Source organism: Alnus glutinosa, chromosome 6 (genome assembly GCF_958979055.1).
Source record: "Alnus glutinosa chromosome 6, dhAlnGlut1.1, whole genome shotgun sequence".
Lineage (NCBI taxonomy): Eukaryota > Viridiplantae > Streptophyta > Magnoliopsida > Fagales > Betulaceae > Alnus > Alnus glutinosa.
Genome location: NC_084891.1, coordinates 25,728,920 through 25,747,569, shown reverse-complemented (window position 1 = coordinate 25,747,569; position 18,650 = coordinate 25,728,920). Strand labels below are relative to the sequence as shown.

Here is an 18,650-nt window from a genome sequence, read left to right as displayed (position 1 = left end):
TTTTATGGATACTTTATAAACATTTGATGTATATGTAAAATTATTTTACATTATATCCCACAAATTCAATGGTGAATTTGAAACTCGATTGTATGTAGATGTACAATATATATTTATATATAGAAGATGTAAATATATTATTTCTCCTCCTTTTGTGTCGCATTTTAAAATAAGAAATCACTGATTTTTTAATATATATATATATATATATATTAGGTAATTTAGATTGAATTGGTTGTTGGCAAATGTTGGCCTTGTTTGAAATCCCCATTCCCCTTCCCTCCCCCTTCCCTTCGCTTCTCCCAAAAAATATCAATTTCAAAATATTCTTACTTTTTTCACTTTTTATATTACATCAACACTTTTTTTATTACTTTTTAAATAAAAAACTCACTACAATACAAATTTTTCTCACTTTTTCATATAAATTATTTCAACTTTATATCACATCAATCATATTTTTTAACCATTAAAAAAAAATTCCAAAGGAAATGAAAAGGGAAAGGGGATTTCAAACGGGCCGTTAACTCTCTCTATGCCTATAGCCTATAGCCTATAGCCTATAGGCATAAGTATGCTTTAAAATAATGTATGGATTATTAATTAGTTAATTTTACGGCAATCTCTTGATTTGTGCGGTCAGGTCTTAACTCTCAATATAAGTTTCAAGAGCAATAATTTTCAAAACAATTATTGTACATATTTTTAGCGGATAATTTTTTTTTAAAAAAAAAAATTAACTACATATTTCATCTTTATCTCACCAGATTAATGTATCAATGTCCATTAGATTTATGATTTTTTTTTAATAAGGGCAGATGATAATAGCTACGTCAACCTAATAAAATAAAAATATGTTGGAAATGTAATATGTAGCATTACTCATTTATTTTAGAGTAATGCTATAAATCATATTTTTATCCCAAAATATTAATGTGACAATCCTACCATAAACCTACCATTGAATTAGTTACCGTTAAAAATTCAAATATTTGTTGGGACTACTACATAAGCAATGTCAGATAATTATGAGATAAGAATGTGATTTATAGCATTACTCTTCATATTATCATATAAATTTTAGTTTGTTACATCTAACAATATATATGCTATCATGAAATTTATTTATTTATTTTAAAATGAAGTGAAACATATTGATTATGTGACAATATATATGTCATTAAATTTGTAAAATTTAATCTAAATAAGAAATGGGTCTCAAAATTAAGGGGACTTATTTACTTTCGTTTCTCTAAAGCGGGTTCAAGCTACTTTCATTACTTAAAAGTTAAAACATGTATTTTCTAATTTGTTTCTTTTCATATCAATAGATTTTTTTTGTTTTTAGTTTTTTTAAGGGGTCTGAAGTATTAATCGATGTCCAAAAACGACATGGTTTCGCTTATAAACGCCTTCCGACTCAACAGTAGAGCGAGGGATTAGAAAGAGTATTTTTTTTATTTATTGAAAAAAAGAAGAAAGAAAGACAGAAATGAAGAAAGGAAAGTAAAACGGTGCGTTTCCTCAAAGATCCAGACCCAGATTGCCTGATATGCCTCAACAAAGTTTGCTAGCTTCAGCAATCCCCCAAAAGGGTCTTCACGCTCTCTTTGCGTGCCAGGAACGAGGAATTGCGACCTATATGAGCTTGAATTTATAAACCGCGAAGTACAATACAGGCTTCTGAGCTTTTTAAGGTATGCTAATCGCTAAAAGACCCTATCTTCATCCGCGACAATTCTTGATTATCCCATTGCTTTACTTCATATCTGCGACAATTCTTAATAGCTTTTAGTTTTTTCATAATTCTATTGATATAGTGGCTTATGAGTTATGTTAGTTGTTGTTGTTTTTTTTGCGTTGTAAAATTGTGTTCTGCAGTTTTGATCTGCACTTGGTTAGGTTTGTAGGGCTCTGAGAATGGTTTGTATTTCTCTTGCCCTTTGTATAGTTCGAACCAGTTTTATCTGGTGTGATGTTCCTTGGTGTTTGGTTTATAATAGATTTTGTTCATCTAAAAAAAATCTGCGAGAATTACTCGCGCTTTCTTGAATTTATTTGGCAGTTTCACCTGTTTACCGCATTGGTAGGTAGTTCGATGTTCTCGTGACGAACAATTGGTGTTGGTTTTTAGGGTTCTTTATGCAATCTGTGGTGTTCTTTGGTTTATGCCTTGATCGATTTTCTCTAGAGTCTAGGGTTCATATAGGTAGCATAGATATATTGTGTATATACCAGTTAGAAGATTAGGCGTTGTATGCAACGCTACATGCTGTAGTCTTTTTTTCATTCGAAGAATATAGTGCGGTCAGCTTTAGGGAAAATATCAAAATCGCCCCCTATGCTTTCACTCCAAGTTTTCAATTTTATCAAAGTAGATTTGTCCGTCCATGATCCGTCAATTCTGCTTATAGAATGCTCGTGAAATACTAATTACACCCATAAAAAAATTGCAAAAAATGAAAAATAAATAACAGCTCCATGGTTATAGAGGGCCATGGAGACCTCCATGGACAGCCACGGAGGTACAGGATGCTTTGCATACGGACTAGTTGCATCCCTTTAGATGGCTGCCTTCTTCTACTTTTTACAGAAGGATGATATCCAGAAGCTTAAGGGCTGTTGGGTCATTTTCATTTATAGTAGTTATAAAAAAAAAGAAAAGAATCTGACGTGTGGATAAGTGACTCCACCAAAACTTATAAATTATCTCTTCCTTACTCTTCCTCACGTCAAAAGACTCCCACCAAAAACCTCTCATCTTTCCCTTCATTCCCTTTCTTCCCCTGCTTTTCCTTCTTCTTTCTCGCTCTTTTCTTTTCTTTTCGTCCGAGCAGAACGAGAGAGAGAGATCAGAGAGAGCGAGACGCTGAGACCCAGAGGAGAGAGAGAGAGAGAGACAGAACAGAGAGCTTGAGAGAGAGATTCACAGAGAGAGAGACGTGCGGTGGGCTAGCCACCGTTTGGGGCGGACGGCAGCGCCTGGGCTGGTGGGTCACGGCTCGACGCTGGTGAAGCTTGGGTTCCGGTGGTTCTCAGTGTCAAACGGAAATCATCAAGGTAGGTGGTTCTAGTGATTTCATTTGGTTTATTCTTGTTGATAAATGAATGGGTGTTTGATTCTAGGATAGGTGTTTTAGGTTAATTTTCTTGTGTGAGTGTTGATTCTCAGTGGTTTTATTATCCCCTGTTCTGGCCGATTGAAGGTAATTTCTCTCTTGTTGGCGAATGGCTTCTCGATAGTGTTTAGGTTTGTCTACCCTGTTTTCTTTAGCTCTATCCGAATGGGTGTTCTTGTAGATGGTTTTTGTTATGGATTAAAGGGTTCTTATTGGTATTGTTACTGGTTGATTGGTACCGGTTGGGTTTGATTTTGAGGGTTGTTGCCTATGTTAGTTTTGTCATGTTTTGTTGTTTGGCCGGGTAGGTGTGGTTATGTTTTGTTGATGGCTGAATTGCTTGGCTGTTTATGGGCTAATTATGTTGGGTTCTGGATGTAGAGCCGATTGGGTCTTTGGTGAATGGTGATTTTGGATGTCTTGATTTGCTGTTCTTGGCAGAATTAGAGTGGGTTTTGGAGTTTGATTTCTTTCCTTGTTTTGGATATTTAAGAGTTGATTGGGTGTTTTGCTGTTGATTTTCTTCGTATTGTTTCGGTAGTGAATGATTGTAGTTTGATGATTCTCCTGTTTCAAATTTGAGTGTCTTAATAATAGCTGAATGATTACTTGATTGATTTGTGATGTTTCTAGTGGTCTTTATCGGTGCTTGACTGTTGTGGTTGAAGGGCCATGTGGTAGAAGAATTTGGGTGTACATGAGATTGGTATTTTGGCCATGTATGGGTCTATGATTTCTGCAGATTGAGTTTTAAAGTGTAGATTTTGGATGTTTTGTCATTCTGGCTGATTGGGTGTTTAAGGGACAGATTCTTGATTGATTTGATTATTTCCCTGTTTCAATTGAGGATGGCCGAATGGTTTTGGTGGTTGTTTGAAAGGTGTTTGATTGTGAGTTGAGATTGTTGGCTCTCTCTTATTGCCATAGCCATAGCCCAATGTGAAGAGGTTTGGTTTGGGTCTGTAGTTTAGTCAATGAATTCCCTGGGTAAACTCTACGCTGATGGAACAAGTTACTAAAGTAGCTAAGCTCTTCTAGGGGGATACACTTTATACGTTTATACTCTATTGGGGGATACACTTTATATGTTTATACACTTTAATTTCATACTCTATTGGCGGATACTCTTTATATGTTTTAAACTCTACGCTGATGAAACAAGTTAGTAAAGTAGCTAAGCTCTTCCCGGGGTAGATTCTAACCTCCATGGCCATGGAGGTGCCTCCATGAACATCCATGGCCATGGAACTGTAATGAGTTTTTATTTTTATTTTTGTTTTTGTTTTTGGCTTTTGGCAATTTTTCTTTCTTTCTTTGGGGGTGTAATTGGTTTTTCCAAGCATTCTGTTAAGGAAATTGAGCGAATATGGGTGGAAAGATCTGTTTCATAAATTTGTCATTCATAGGGATTTATATGATAAAATTGAAAACTCAATGAACTTTTTGATATCTCCACTCAGTTTTATGCGAATACATATCAGACCTAGAACTTAATGTAGGCCCTCACGGCTGATTTGAATCCATTTTTTTTTGGCAGTCAATGTTGAAATCACCTGATATTGATGGGTGAAACTTTTATTGGCCGATATCCATGATGCAACAGTCAATTACAGCCATTACTAGCTGATACTGGCCCTTATTCGACAACCTATAGTAGTTTTGGGAATCTATGGGTTTGGCAAAATTTCACAGCCGCGAAATCTGTGACCTGTGATGTAGCATCTGTTATGTTCAGTCCATGTGCTGGTATTGATACCGAATTCACTTCCATTATCTTGTTGAAACACTGATCTGATATCTTTGATAATAGGAGCATTTGTATTTTAAAGTCTGAGGGGGGAACTTTCCATGATGACGCTATTGCATTTTGCTGGGAGGTTGCATTTTGATCGTTAGTACGTAGCTCTTTTAGTTGTTATAGTATTGGATATAATATGGCCGTAGCTGTAGTGGACCAAAAGCCTAAGCATTTATGGTTAAACAAGGATTTTTTTTCTCCTCTTTTTTTTTTTTGGGATAAGTAATAAAGATTTTATTAAGAAAGCGTAAGGCGCCCCTAAGTACACAGGAACTATCAAAGCAGCCTACACCATGTGCGCCTTGCCTTTCCTACGCCGGTAGGACACGCTAGAATCACTGTAGTTGATGTAGCTTACTAGATTCAAAACTTCCCTCCTACTTTGGTCTTTGGACGCGCTGCCTTAACTCCCCGATGGAAGTCCTCTTCAATGGCTTCCAAAATCGCCAATGACGGATCCATATCCTCATCACTATCCAACTCCCAATCCAAGGCTAAATCGGGAGGTAAGACACCCAAAGGGTAAAGAGAGTCGCCATCCTCCACATCCCATACCTCATTGCCCTGTTCCCACGCAACCAACCCCCAGACGAACCAAAACCTACTAGCTACTTTTGAGATTGGGTCAAACCATTCACCCTGAAAACCTCTCCCTTAATAGCTGTAGTAGGGCTCTCATGTTGTAGTAGGGTGTGATTATTGAGGGTTCAGGTTTGAGGGTTTGTTGGGTTTCTTTCTTTGTTTGGGCTGTTTCTTTTTCGCTTTCTAGTTAGGTGCTCTTTCTTGTATACTTCTGGTGTACTTATGGGTGCTTTACACTTTGAATAAGACCAGTTTATTACTTATAAAAAAAAAATGGCAGTAGGAGAGCCCGGAGTCGACGCACCTTCCTTAACAACCAAAGTCGACGCAAACACGACCGACACTTCATGTGTGACAACCGGGCTTGGGTTGAGAAACCCTCGCCGAAGAAAACCCCTCGCCGAAGAGGGAGACTTACCCTTATCCTGCGCTGGAATCACAACAGCTGTTTTCTCGGCTGGATCACTCGAAAGCAGAGATAGAAACCTTGGCCCTTGAGCTGGCCTCAAAGTTTCCATAGAATCAGCAAAAAGATTCTCGTCCATATGCACATCTCTGGCTTCCCTAGCCTTCCGGTAATATTTCTAGAATGTCTTAGAGTTCGACAACACTAGAGAAGAGGAACACAACCTCTTTCCCAACTCAGCCGCCCCTAGAAAAGACTGAGAAGAAGAGGATGCTTGCAGAGGCAGCACGTCCGGAGGACTGAAAAACCGAGCAAGCAACAGCCGAAGAAGAGGCACCTAAAGAAAAAGACCTAACAACATGGGGTTATCTTTACCATGATAGATAAGGTGCTTACATGCTTTGAATCAATCCAATGGTTCACTGCCTGTGCCTTAGTTCTGCCCTATGCCACATGTAGATGACACCCCCACCCCACCCCTTTTTCTGTTCTTTTCTTCTTTTCTTTTCTTTTTTTCTTTTTTTTTTTCCTGGGAAAGTTCTGCTCCAGCCTCTCCTTGCTGTTTTCAGCTGCTTCTGGATGGAGGAACATGAATTCTTTCGACCTGCCCGAATTACCCTTAATGCCATGTAATATTATTGGCACCTTATCCCACACAAACTGCATCTCTAAGGTCTCAAAATTCCAGCGAACAGGCCCCAAAATTCGCAACTATTGAGTGCCTAATACAACTTCATAATCTTCCAATTGCAAAATATAAAAGTCTATGGTAAAGGTCATGCCTTACAATTCTACTGGAACTTGAACACACTTACCGGGACTGTGGATCTTTTCCCTTGAGGCGATGGTCACGTCCATCCCCCCCTCCTCTACAGGTTGTAAGTTTAACACGCGGGCAAGTGATAAACTCATGAAATTTTGAGTGCTGCTCAAATCAATGAGTACTAAAAACCTTGACAGCCCAATCCTTCCATAAGTCTTCATGGTTTATGTGGGGTCCTTACCGGTAATGGCATGCAAGGAAATCTCCAGAGTGTCCTCCTCCTCTGCATCTTGTGCTATCCCGTCCCCATCTACATCTTCTCTCAAGTATGCCTCAATCATGAATAGCTTCTTGCAATGATGCCCGGGACCAAACTTGTCGTTGCACTTGAAACAAAGACTCTTCTCTTGCCTCTCCTTAAGTTCTTCCGGTGTTAACCTCTTGATGGGAAGCGGTGGCTGGCCCGTGGTGCTCCGAGGGGTTAATGGTGGTCTCCGCACATCCAGATGAACGTTTTTTCCAAGAGCCATGTTACGAGCCTCATAGACCTTTGCTAGGCCGATGGCTGAAGTGAGAGTAAGGGGTCGTCCAGCAGTGACGTCCGCCTTAATTTCCTCCTTTAGGCCGCTTACAAAATAACTAACCTGCTGGCTTTGTGATAAATTTCCTATTTTTGAGAGTAGGGACTCGAATTGGGCTTGGTAATTGCTTATACTTCTTGCTGCAGTTTGGTTAGCTCTCCAAAGGGATCATAGAATTGGGTAGGCCCGAAATGTGCAAATACCCCTTCTTTGAATTCTGGCCAGCCTATCTCCCTCCCTTCCCGTAGCAGAATTTGGAACCAAAGTTGGGCCTCTCCCTCTAGATGGAAAGAAGCCAAAGCCGCCTTGTCCTCCTCGTGGCTTCCTTGGAACCTGAAAAACTGCTCAGCCCGGCAAACCCAGCTGGTTGGGTCTTCTTTCCCATTGAACCAAGGGAAATCGAGCTTGATGTGGCGGTGACTGAAGGCATGAGGCCTTTCTCCTCCCTGGAAATCTTCTCCATCTCCTGCACGTGGTCTCCTATGCTAGTTCTCCCCTACGTCACGTTGGTCACGGGCGGAGGTCATCTCAAAAACTTCAGTAATCCGAGCCATAAGCTGCTGGTTTTCTGCTGTCAAGGTCTGCACAGTTTGCTCCAAGCTTCCATGGCTTGCTGCTGGTTTCTCTGTGTGAATGAATGCGTAGCCGGCCTTGCTTCCACCGAAAAATCTTGGTAGGCCCTGCTCTTGTTGCGGGAACAGCCTATGGTGAATAACCTGCTTCTTCTATAATTTTTTCTGATTTCTTTTGAGGGAAAGGGGAACCCTGGCTTTGATACCACTTGATGCAATCGAATAATAAAAAGAACAAAGGAAAAATGGACATGAGCTATTTCGAGAGAGCCGTGATCTCCTATGGCTACTTCGAGGGAGCCGTTACCTCCTAAGACACCAAAAAGGTTCTAGGTTTGATAATACTATGCAGCATGCCTCTTTATTGATTAGGGTTACACTTGTATAGAAGACGGCTAGGTTATAAGACATAACCATTAAGTCTAACCGTCATTACATCATTCAGGAAAATAACTAGGAAGGAAATAAACTAATGGAAAATACATTCCTTATTAGCTAAAACACTTAGGAAAATAATATATGGAGATTATACTCCTTATTCCAGCCGGCTGTGAGCTGCTTGGTGGCTATGGCTTTGCCACCTAGCCCTAGAAAAATCTAAATGAATCACATTTCTACTATGGAATGAGTTGTGACTACTGTTTTGATTGTCAGGGTAAATGGAGGAGTCAGAGAATAGAAGAGAGAGACTGAAAGCAATGCGTATGCAAGCTGCTCAGGCTGAAGTTTCTAATAATGCTGAAAGTTCTGGGGTGCCTGGTTGTCTCTCCAATCCATTGATTGAAACCTCTGTGGTGCAGGAGTCATGCACTCCAAGGTTTGACTTTTACACAGATCCAATGTCCGCATTCTCTGATAGCAGGAAGAGGAGCAATGCTGCTAGTCAGATCAGACCAGATTATTTCAAGTCTCCAAGTAGTGGTGGTTCTCTTATGTCACGGTTTTCACCATCTCATCCAGGTAGTTTGTTTCTCTACAGTAGTTTTTATAGCCATGCATGTCTTTCTCATAATTTCATTTTCTAATCTATGAAATTGTCATTCTCAGGTGACATGACATGATGTGATCATTTCGTATTGTTAACAAAAAAAATGAAAATGAAACTGGTTTCCGTTCTAGGGGTGTTTCTTTTTGAGCAATCTATGGTTTTCTTCCAGTGTTTTTAGTATTTGATGACATAGTTTAGGGGACATTTTAGAGCTGAAACATGGGTTAGTAAGGAACATACGTCAGTGGTTACTCAAGGGGACCTCAATCAATCCTAGCCAAGCACTTTTCAACTGATGGGACGGCTTGGGATTTTGGGACTGGAAAACATATAGAGGTCCATGCTCAGACTTGAGCTGAAACCTTGGGCAACTTAATCCTGATCTCTCACATAAAATATGTAACATCGCAAATATTGCACATAAGTGCATGCAGTAGACTTTTTCATCTTATTTTGAAGCTCATATATGTAAAGCTAATTCTTTTATTGTAAAAGAAAATAAAAATTGGACTCATGGAGTGTAATTCAGTTCATGGTATCATACTAATAGTGTTTTATGATGATTATTGTTCACCTGAAGTTTTCTCTTTTTCTGGCTTTAGTTTATAGTCAATGAGTTTCCCTTTTCCCTTTCCCCCTTAGCTGATTCATTTACTTTGATTTAGCAGGACCAAGGAACCCTGTAATGACACCTCCCGTTCATCATATCCAGAGCAGTTGGTCATCCAACCAGACAATGTACGAAGCACAAGGTTCTTCTTACAGCTCTGGCCCCCATAGAAGCCCAATAGGAACGGCCAGTCCTTTTCCAATGCATCCACGAACTCCTGAAGTCTGGAATGGACCCATGGGGCCAACTAGCTATAGTTTTTCATCTAATCCATCTAGAGGGGGTCATCCTCCAAGTCCTGCTTTTGGACCAAGAGGAGGTAGCCAATATTTAAATACTGGGCAAGGCAGGGGTCAATGGGTCAGCCAGAGTCCAAGCCCTGGTTCAGGACCAGGGCTTAGTCCTAGCCCTAGACCAGGAAGAGGTGGGGGCCTTAGTCCTAGCCCTAGACCAGGAAGAGGTGGGGGCCGCTGGTACGACAGCAGCATGAGCCCTGGTTCAGGACGAGGCAGGGGTTATTATACTCCACAAGGGCCAGAGCGGTTTTACAATGCGTCCATGTTGGAAGACCCGTGGAAGTTTTTGGAACCTGTTCTATGGAAGTGCGTGGTTAGTTCGAACACCCCTTACTCGTCAAAATCCTGGACTGGAAAATCTCAGAGCACAAAAAAAGCAAGAGTTTCAGAAGCTTCAAACAAGTCAAGTTCACAACCAAGCTTAGCGGAGTACTTGGCTGCCTCATTTAATGAAGCTCTCAACGACGCAGCAAATACATGACAGTTGCTGGGGGTTCCATTGGAGCCTTCTTTTACACTTATGCCCCTACTCAGCAGGATTTCTAACCAGAGAGAGAAGCAGGGAAGGCAAAAAGATGGTTATCGATCTCTGAACACCCGAGGGCACCAAAAAGTTTAATTTGCATATCCTCTTTTAGTTGGTTCAAAGAAATTGTGCTGCTTGCACAATTGCATTCGCATGGAATGATCTGTAAAATTCAGAGCAAATTATCAGGTAGGATCTGATAGTTTGGAAACATAGCAAGTTGATTTTGGTTATATCTTTTGTAAGTTAAATTTCGCTTTGTAGTTAAATATTTAAAACAATTCGATCACATTTTCGTCTGTCTGACAGTAAGGGTTTACTTGGTGCATATTGAGAATGACTGCCAGGAAAAGTGATCTATCAATCCTCAGTAAATTCAATCGCTGTTCCGGGACACGTAGAATAAAATCACGTTTCACAGATGTTTCTGATCAGATGATCACAGGAAAGAGCTGAGCGTCTTGTATTTTTTTTTTTTTTGTTTGAAAAAGTGTTTTGATGTAATAACATAAATGTGAAAACTATTTTTATAAGTGGTTTATGGTAGGGTTTATATTTGAGAAAATGTTTTCTATATGTATAATACACTTGCTTATTTTGAAAATTCCAAACAAAAAAGAAAAAAGAAAAAAAAGGAATGGCTACACGACAACACTATTTATTATTATTATTTTATTTTTTAAAAAAAAATAGCAAATTAGGTCTCACCTCTATTAAGTTAAAGCATGTATTTTGTCAAAAAAAAATCCTACAAGAAGGGAAGAATTTAGATTTATACAAATACGTATCCAAACCTGACAAAGATGTCAATGCAATAAGCTTCTTCCGTTGTGGTTATACCAAACGATATCTTCCTGCCATTCTTAACCTATAATTCTAAACATCAACTATGATGAGAAATATAAATCAAGTAGCTTCACATTTTTCCCAAATAGACTTTCTGTTTTTCCCAAAAATGCCCGCATGCCTTGGTTGGTTACTCCTAAAGTTTTTCGCCTAAAAAAAAAATGAAAATCCGCTAGCTATTCAGTACTTAGTGCCACAACCTAAAGCAAAAACCATTCCTACAAACCGGTTTTTGTTCGCAGGATATCTTGTCCATGAAGGCATGCATAAGCTGTCCGGCTAAGCTTGGAGGGTCATCAAGCAAAGCATCCACAAAAACATTAACCACCCTTCTCTCTTGCTTAGTAGCTTTGAGGCTGAACCAAGTAAGAAATTTTACTCTAAAATCTTCATCTATGTGCCCTTCATGCTCTAACAATTTGACCACTTGCACAGAATGTTCATAATCTCTCCCTTCCTGCCGCTTTTTACAACCCATATCTGGAACTACCCGCATTCCACCGTATTTATGAGGCGTGGGAGGAGAAACAGCTTCAATGAAAGGAGGCAGCGAACAAAACCGCTCATTCTTGCTCTTGTTGACGTTGATAAATGGTTTAAGCTTTGCAGGAGTGTTACTAGACTTGGTTGACTCCACCTGGGGATGATTTTGAGCTATTATTGTATGTTCTGCCTTTCCATGTTCTGAAGCTGTCACAAAGCTTCCACTTGATGCAGGTGTCACCCATTTAGCTTCCAAAATACCCAATTCACCTGTACTGCTAAACAAAGAAACCTTGCAGAAATACTCAGTTGAAGGATGGAGATGGGCTATCTTGAATCTCTTCTCCGGCCTAAGTACAATGAAAGTGGGTTGCTCTGGATAATCCTTCATGACAGACTCACGATGCCACAGCCTGCAGCCCAGGAAGCTCTTTAACAGATTATCTTCATATTCTAGCACAAGGATCACTGAGGTGGGGGTTAAGTCTTCAAATTTGATCTGACAAGCTGCTAGAAAGATTTCAACCAAACGTAGTCAGGTGAAAAATATATATATATATAAGTTTAAGGGAATCTGTTATATATATACGCAATGCTGTTTCAGATTCAAAAACTGAAAAATCAACCCCACGTCTACTATTATAATTTTTTTTGATAAGTACATGTTATGATGGCAGTTAATACTGTTGACATGTATTCCCAATGTAATAAAAACCAAAATCATATAATTTTCATTCCAAAGCTACATCAAAATGTTCCACAAGAAAATTGAGACCTCAAATTCTAAAAAGAAGCTTACCAAATGGATCTTTCTTTTCCATATAATCACGGTAGAACATTGAATCAAAAGATGCCACTGCAGATGCACACAACTTCTGAACCTCACTGCCGCAGGAGAGTCTGTTGACGATGCAGCGTGCCATGCTTGTGCATACCTGATCTAGAGGCCCCACTTCATTGTTCAGTATCTCCACTGCAGTTTCCACTGTCTTCTGTACTTCTTTGTATAGTGCTGTTCCCATGAGAATCCTGTGAGCCAAAGATAATCGTAGACACAGGACATCCACTCTTCTGGCCTCCTTTGCAATCAACAACTGTTTTCTCCAAGTTCTGAAAAACCAAACATCAATTAGCCAATCCTTTCCCCGTTCTCTTGGTATTAAAAGCTAAGAACTTGATTGAATCAATTAACCAATTGAGTGAGTTGCCATGTTAAGTACCAGCACTTTTTGGTGATGTTTGGTTAGATCAATGTGAATCGGTATCTATAAAGAGTTCCATGAACATGTTATTCATTCTAAAGTAAAAAGCTTATCTGTAAACAGTTTGCATTCCGACTATGTTGTTTCACATAATTTCTAAACCCTAACAGTTAAGCAGGTATTCACCTGGGAACTAAAACCTACATAAAAGGGAGAACCAAATGTGAGACACCCTAATGAGTATGCGTGTTGGACAAAATATTCACAGATGTTAGGTAGTTAAATCGGACAACTTGTATCATTTGACACTAACAGAACTGACCCTGCTCACTGTATGGAAAGTTTTATGGTCATGTCAGTATATGCATGAACGTGTACGGATAAAAGTAAATGTTATCTGCCAGAAATGTTTTTGCACGTGCCAATGAGGTGCTTCAAACTGCCAAGTGACAAATATAACTAGCAGTAACATCGCCTATATATGTGCAAATGTTCATATGCTATATAGAAGTCAACAATTATAGAGTTTTCTGGGTCTGGTTGCAATTATCGTACCACGGATTATCTGCCAGTTGGAAGCACAAGCAATTTTTATCCAGAAATCCATAGGAGTTTATGTAAAGCCAATTACCTCATTAGCCCATTGATTTTTCCACAAGAAACACAACAGAAGCTTCCGTCCAACTTTGCATGAAACCCATTCTTCAAAATACCAGCTCTTTCATGCTTCAGAGCGCATTCCAGATGGCATGAAAATCCACACGGGTCATTCTCATCAGGAGTATCAGCGCCACATGTCAACCACAGACTAGGATCCTTATTATCATCATAGCAATGACAGATACAGCAAGAACATCTCTTGCAAAAAGCATCCTCAAGACTCAAAGTAGCTCTGCATGCAACATTCTGACAGAGCAGGGTTTTACCGCGGTCTTCTTCGTTGTTTTCCAGAGGAGCATGATTTAGGTCAGTCAATAGTTGAGATGAGGTCTCTATGTTCCTTTTCCTTTTATGTCCAATATGAGCCAGAGAAAAGGTAAAAGAATTGCTCCTCTTGGAATTTTGAGAAACTAACTTCAGAAGGTGTTCTATCATTTGAGCTTTCGTATATCCAGTGTACTTTCTCTCTTTGCCCATTTCAGCACAGATGATTTCAAGAAGCTCTGGGCGGGTAAATGAACGAAGCATCTCTGGGGCATCTTTTGACCATCGGGCAATCTCACGGACTCGCTCTCTTTTCTCTCCCAAGCTTAGCTTGCTATACTTTGCAGGATCAAATGCACAACCTTCAAATATAAAAAAGAATCTAAGTTGAACTTCAGATCTCTAATTTCACATCTAGATGAAGTTTAGCATGACGGAACAACTCTAAATGAAACTATGAAAGAAAATGCAGTCATTCACATTCTCTAATCAAAGTGAATACACGTGCACACACACAGGCATATTATTTCTTAACTGTCATAAATCTAAAATTAACAAAACCCACAACCCTGGAGACCCATGCCCAAATAAAAAGCATTCTTGGAAAGAAAAAGAAAAGGCCATCACTTTTTTTTTTCACAAAAGTATCAGTACATGCTTGAACATGATCTTGAGCGATGTATCTAGTTATATTTCATATATTTCTTCCATTATTGCATTGCTTTGTTTGCTTATTGAACATCGAAATTCGAATCATGTACCTGGATAGGACGGGACATGAGCTCATTCATTCAGGTTGATTCCTCGTTTTTATCACTTAATATTTTTCTAAATGACAGAAAATCACTTGATTTAAGAGACTCAGAATTTCTCTCAAATGCACATTTCTTCCTTTCTAATCATGTCACCCATCCACCTAAACATCCTGACCCGCTTACGGTCAATTCATGAAGACATTTTTTCTTCATGAATTAACCTAGACAAGCAATACCTCTTCTTTTATGGTCTGTATGGGGTTAGCATTGCATTCCAAAACCCTTGAAAATCAATTCGCATAAACTGATGACATGAAACTCATGAACTCATTCCCAAGTTAACCAACCATCTCTCATTCTAGTAAACAAAATAAATCAACTTCAAACAGTTTTTTTAAAAAAATGGATGTTGAATTTTTCAATGACGTTAGAGATCAGCTTCAGCAAAATATAGAATTAGTCAAACTAAAACCCATTTTAACAGATTATTGCAGTTCAAGAAAGTGGCAAGTTGAAATCACGATGACCTAGGTGCAGTTCAAGTACTTTCTAAAATCTAATACCTGAATCTCTGACTAACAAGAACTGCTTGAATGATATGCTCCAACATCAATATATCATCAAATTTCCACTCTTAATGTAGGCGATATTACTAAGTATTTTGTGAAAGGTCCCCTTAACATCAGAATTTTAGACATAAATATTACATGCCAAAACTTGTTTTCTCTTAATAAATGCTTAAAAGAGCATAAAGTTTTAGCAAGCACAATTGTTATTACATCAATGCACAGATATTTCTATAAAAAAAACTCATTAAGATGATGTACTAAAGCTCCCAAATTTGTACATACATTTGCAAAGAAGAAGAAGAAGAAGAATATAAGATTGACATGAATGCTGAAAGCCAGAGGCAAAGAACCCAAACAACCATCACAATAAATACATTATGAAGACCCCAAAAATTACCATATAGCTCTGAAAGAGAAAACCCAGAAGATTTCAAATACTGGGCAACGCACATTCTCAACAATGCAGCAATTAATACCAGTTCTAATGAAAGGAACAAAGTCCAATCAGGCAAACCCACAATCCGGAAAAAAAGAAAAGAAAAGAAAAAAAGTTTATTAATACCACCGGCATTGTCCAAAAAACACACTCAAAAGGCACAAAAAGCGTAGACATAAACCAGAAAACCACAGAAAACATGAAAAGGGAACTGACCTGAGAAAACCGAGTCCATGCCTAAAGAACTTTCTTCTGGCTTGCTCATAATGCTCCAAATACAAAAATAAATAAAGAAAAACCCTCAGACAAAAATGGGTTTATAGCGTTTGAGAGAGAGCGAAAATACGATAAAAAAAATCATGTAACAGAGGACTCAGAGCAGAGAGATAGAGAGACGAAGGACAGAGAGAAAGAGGCATTTAAGTATTAGAAAAGTAATATTTATGTGTGATTTGATATGAATATGTTGCCGTGGCGAGGCGAGGCGTATCAGAACTCAGACGGGGCCTGAATGAAAGAGAAAAATACGAAACAACTGAGAGTCCTTTTGAGGGTTGAGCTCTTTTTGCATGATATTTATTATATCAATATCACAGTAGTAAAGCCCACGCGCACAGCGTTTCTCTCTTTTTCAATAAAGTCGACGATTTCGGTTTGTTTCTTCTCTTTCATTCCCCGGTCGAGCCAACTTTTTTCGCCGGTTTTGGTACGGTTCGCTGGCTCCCTTTCGGGTACTGGGGAGCCCACGACTGTCGTGATTTATGCCTCATTGTTGTACGAAAGAAAAATGCTTCTTCCACAACAATTATGCAAGGTCTTCAAAATATGAGGGAATTCTATGTAATAGGTTTTATCACATTTGTCTCATATGAGACCCATCTCATGTCTAATATAAGTCCCATAAATTCAATTGTAAATTTAAACAACATATGCACAATTATCATATCTCGTGTATGAGAAATGCTTAGTGCCTAAGTAAATCAATAATGTTGTTAAAAAATCAAAGTCCCACTACTCTTTAATATCTTTTACATTATTGGTCCACGTAGACAACGGTTAGATAAGAGATGAGAGTGAGACACCAAGCATTTCTGCTCGTGTATTTAATTGTAATTTTAAAAATTATGTCAAAAAGTATGAAAATAGAGAAATGATTATTGTAGTGGTTGATGTAGTAACTGTCAGGTAAACTGTCACGTTAATTTGTAAGAAACTTAGAGTAAAAATTGTAATATTCCTATAAACACTTGTTTTGTTTTTTTTTTTTTTTTCTAAGCTTGATCCATGTTCATGTTGATATGCTTGAATATACATCTGTAATCACAAGATACAATTGGGTTGAAATTTATTCTAAGATTTTACTTTTAGATATATCGGGCCGGGCTTATGTCAGGTTGAGACCGGCCCGGCCCAAGGTCGGCCCGATTGGCCTTCAGTCTCAAAGTTTTGAATCCAAGGCAGAACCAAATTAAAAAGCTTCGCCCAAAATCTTGCCAGAATATCCTCCGCATAATCGGTATCGGATAGAGTAACTGAGGAAAGGAGACAAGGCCATGCCGTCAACCGTACGGACTCCCACAAAATCTTGGGTAAAAATCTTTCAGGCATGGTTGGGTGTTATTTTATTTTTAACTATTTTTTATTTTTTTTTGAGTTTATGTTTGGGTGTCTTTTACACTCTCTACTTTTTTTAACCCAACTCAAATTTTTTAAACTCAACTCAAAATAAATATAATAATAATAAAAAAAAAAAAAAACAAGGGTGACAAAACAATACAAAAATTAAATTTTCGAGATTTTTCTTTTTCATTTTTAGTTATACTTTTTTTTTTCAAATATATTTAATTTAATTCACTTTCCCAAACATCTTTTTCCAATTTTATTTCGTATTCTTTTAACTATTCAAACATAATTTCAAAATATTATTTCACCGATTATCGACTCGACCCGAAGTCGATATAGAATTTTAATTCCGAATTTCAATTTTTTTTTTTTGTGTGCAGTAGACGCTTGACGGTCGAAAACGGTTCGGTATCGATTGGTGAGAGTTCAGTGTGTGGCAATTGGATAATTTGCCCACTCTTAAAAAATTATGTTGAGGAATATCAGGCAATTTGGGGCTTTGAGGAAACGCACCGTTTTACTTTGCTTTCCTTTTTATTTTTTATTTTTTATTATCTGTTTAAGTTTGTGATTTCAAAAAGTGCGATTCAAAAAATTATTTTTAAAAACCCAGTTAAGTGTTTGGCAAAATCACAGTTTAACCTTTTAAAATCGCAGGTTAGCCTTTAAAATTCTGCGTTTTAAAAAAAAAACAACTTTTACCTACAATTTGAAAATGTAGTTTCCTACGTTTTCAAATCAAAATTTTTTAAAAACGCAATTCTCAAATAATTCATTTTCTGCAATTTGGTTTAAAATTTTACATTTTACATACAAAATTACAATCTCAAACACACTATTAATCATTCGCTCTACCATTGAGTTTGAAGGTGTTTATAAGCGAAACCATGTCGTTTTTAGACATCAATTAATACTTCAGACCCCTTTAAAAAAAACTATTGATATGAAAAGAAACAAATTAGAAAACACATGTTTTAAGTAATGAAAGCAACTTGAACCCGCTTTAGAGAAACGGAAGTAAATAAATCCCCTAAATTCTAAGACCCGTTTTTTATTTAGATTAAATTTTACAAATTTAATTAATATCATGAATCAATAAAGAAATGTGCAATAATGGAATCTACCCTTAGTCCCTACTAGGCATATTTATAAACAATCTACTTTCTCAAATTTGTCTTTCCTTTCCAATTATACAATTAAAATAATTGAAAGAACATTTTCTTTAAATAAATAATATGAAACCATTAAATCATTTTCAAAAGATAGTATAGAAAAATGTAAGCAAAAATATTCTTTTATATATCTCTCTCTCTCTTTCTATATATATATATATATATATATATATATATATATTGTCACATAGTGAATATGTTGCACTTCATTTAAAAAAAAAATAAATTACATGATACTTTATATACCGTTAAATGTAACAAAACAAAATTTATATGATAATATGAAAAGTAATGCTAAAATCACATTTTTATATCATAATTATCCGACAATGCTTATGTGGCAATACTAACAAATATTTGATTTTTTTTTTATAACGGTGACTAATCCAAGGGTTGGTT

At 37.6% G+C, this 18,650-nt stretch overlaps 2 protein-coding genes across 8 annotated transcripts; one reads left to right on the top strand and one right to left on the bottom strand.

Annotated features, from left to right (window-relative positions):
• Window positions 1–1,539: 1,539 nt before the first annotated feature.
• On the top strand, window positions 1,540–10,672 carry LOC133870712 (protein SICKLE). Of its 6 annotated transcripts, none has more exons than XM_062307910.1 (4): window positions 1,540–1,697; window positions 8,476–8,781; window positions 9,478–9,535; window positions 9,578–10,672. In XM_062307910.1, the coding sequence occupies exons 2-4, from the start codon at window positions 8,481–8,483 to the stop codon at window positions 10,194–10,196; spliced, it is 978 nt and encodes a 325-aa protein (XP_062163894.1). In that variant the 5' UTR covers window positions 1,540–1,697; window positions 8,476–8,480; the 3' UTR covers window positions 10,197–10,672. The 6 variants fall into 6 exon arrangements, with proteins under 6 accessions (XP_062163894.1, XP_062163893.1, XP_062163892.1 ...); XM_062307909.1 differs by having other exon boundaries at window positions 9,475–9,535; XM_062307908.1 differs by having other exon boundaries at window positions 9,475–9,843; window positions 9,880–10,672.
• A 361-nt stretch (window positions 10,673–11,033) lies between these two features.
• Window positions 11,034–15,988, bottom strand: LOC133871350 (VIN3-like protein 2). 2 transcript variants are annotated; one of them, XM_062308783.1, is made up of 4 exons: window positions 15,673–15,988; window positions 13,404–14,058; window positions 12,370–12,680; window positions 11,034–12,080 (listed from the first exon to the last, which is right to left on the bottom strand). In XM_062308783.1, the coding sequence occupies exons 1-4, from the start codon at window positions 15,719–15,721 to the stop codon at window positions 11,275–11,277; spliced, it is 1,821 nt and encodes a 606-aa protein (XP_062164767.1). In that variant the 5' UTR covers window positions 15,722–15,988; the 3' UTR covers window positions 11,034–11,274. The 2 variants fall into 2 exon arrangements, with proteins under 2 accessions (XP_062164767.1, XP_062164768.1); XM_062308784.1 differs by having other exon boundaries at window positions 11,034–12,077.
• Window positions 15,989–18,650: the final 2,662 nt, after the last annotated feature.

What these genes read in the sequence shown, in the direction of transcription:
- LOC133871350 (XM_062308783.1), bottom strand. Translation starts at nt 15,721, where the DNA reads ATGAGCAAGCCAGAAGAAAGTTCTTTAGGCATGGACTCGGTTTTCTCA. An exon ending in AAAATCAATGGGCTAATGAG is followed by an intron (nt 12,681 to 13,403) that starts GTAATTGGCTTT and finishes TTGGTTTTTCAG; the next exon opens with AACTTGGAGAAAACAGTTGT. An exon ending in GGAAAAGAAAGATCCATTTG is followed by an intron (nt 12,081 to 12,369) that starts GTAAGCTTCTTT and finishes AAATCTTTCTAG; the next exon opens with CAGCTTGTCAGATCAAATTT.
- LOC133870712 (XM_062307904.1), top strand. Translation starts at nt 8,481, where the DNA reads ATGGAGGAGTCAGAGAATAGAAGAGAGAGACTGAAAGCAATGCGTATG. An exon ending in GTTTTCACCATCTCATCCAG is followed by an intron (nt 8,782 to 9,474) that starts GTAGTTTGTTTC and finishes ACTTTGATTTAG; the next exon opens with CAGGACCAAGGAACCCTGTA.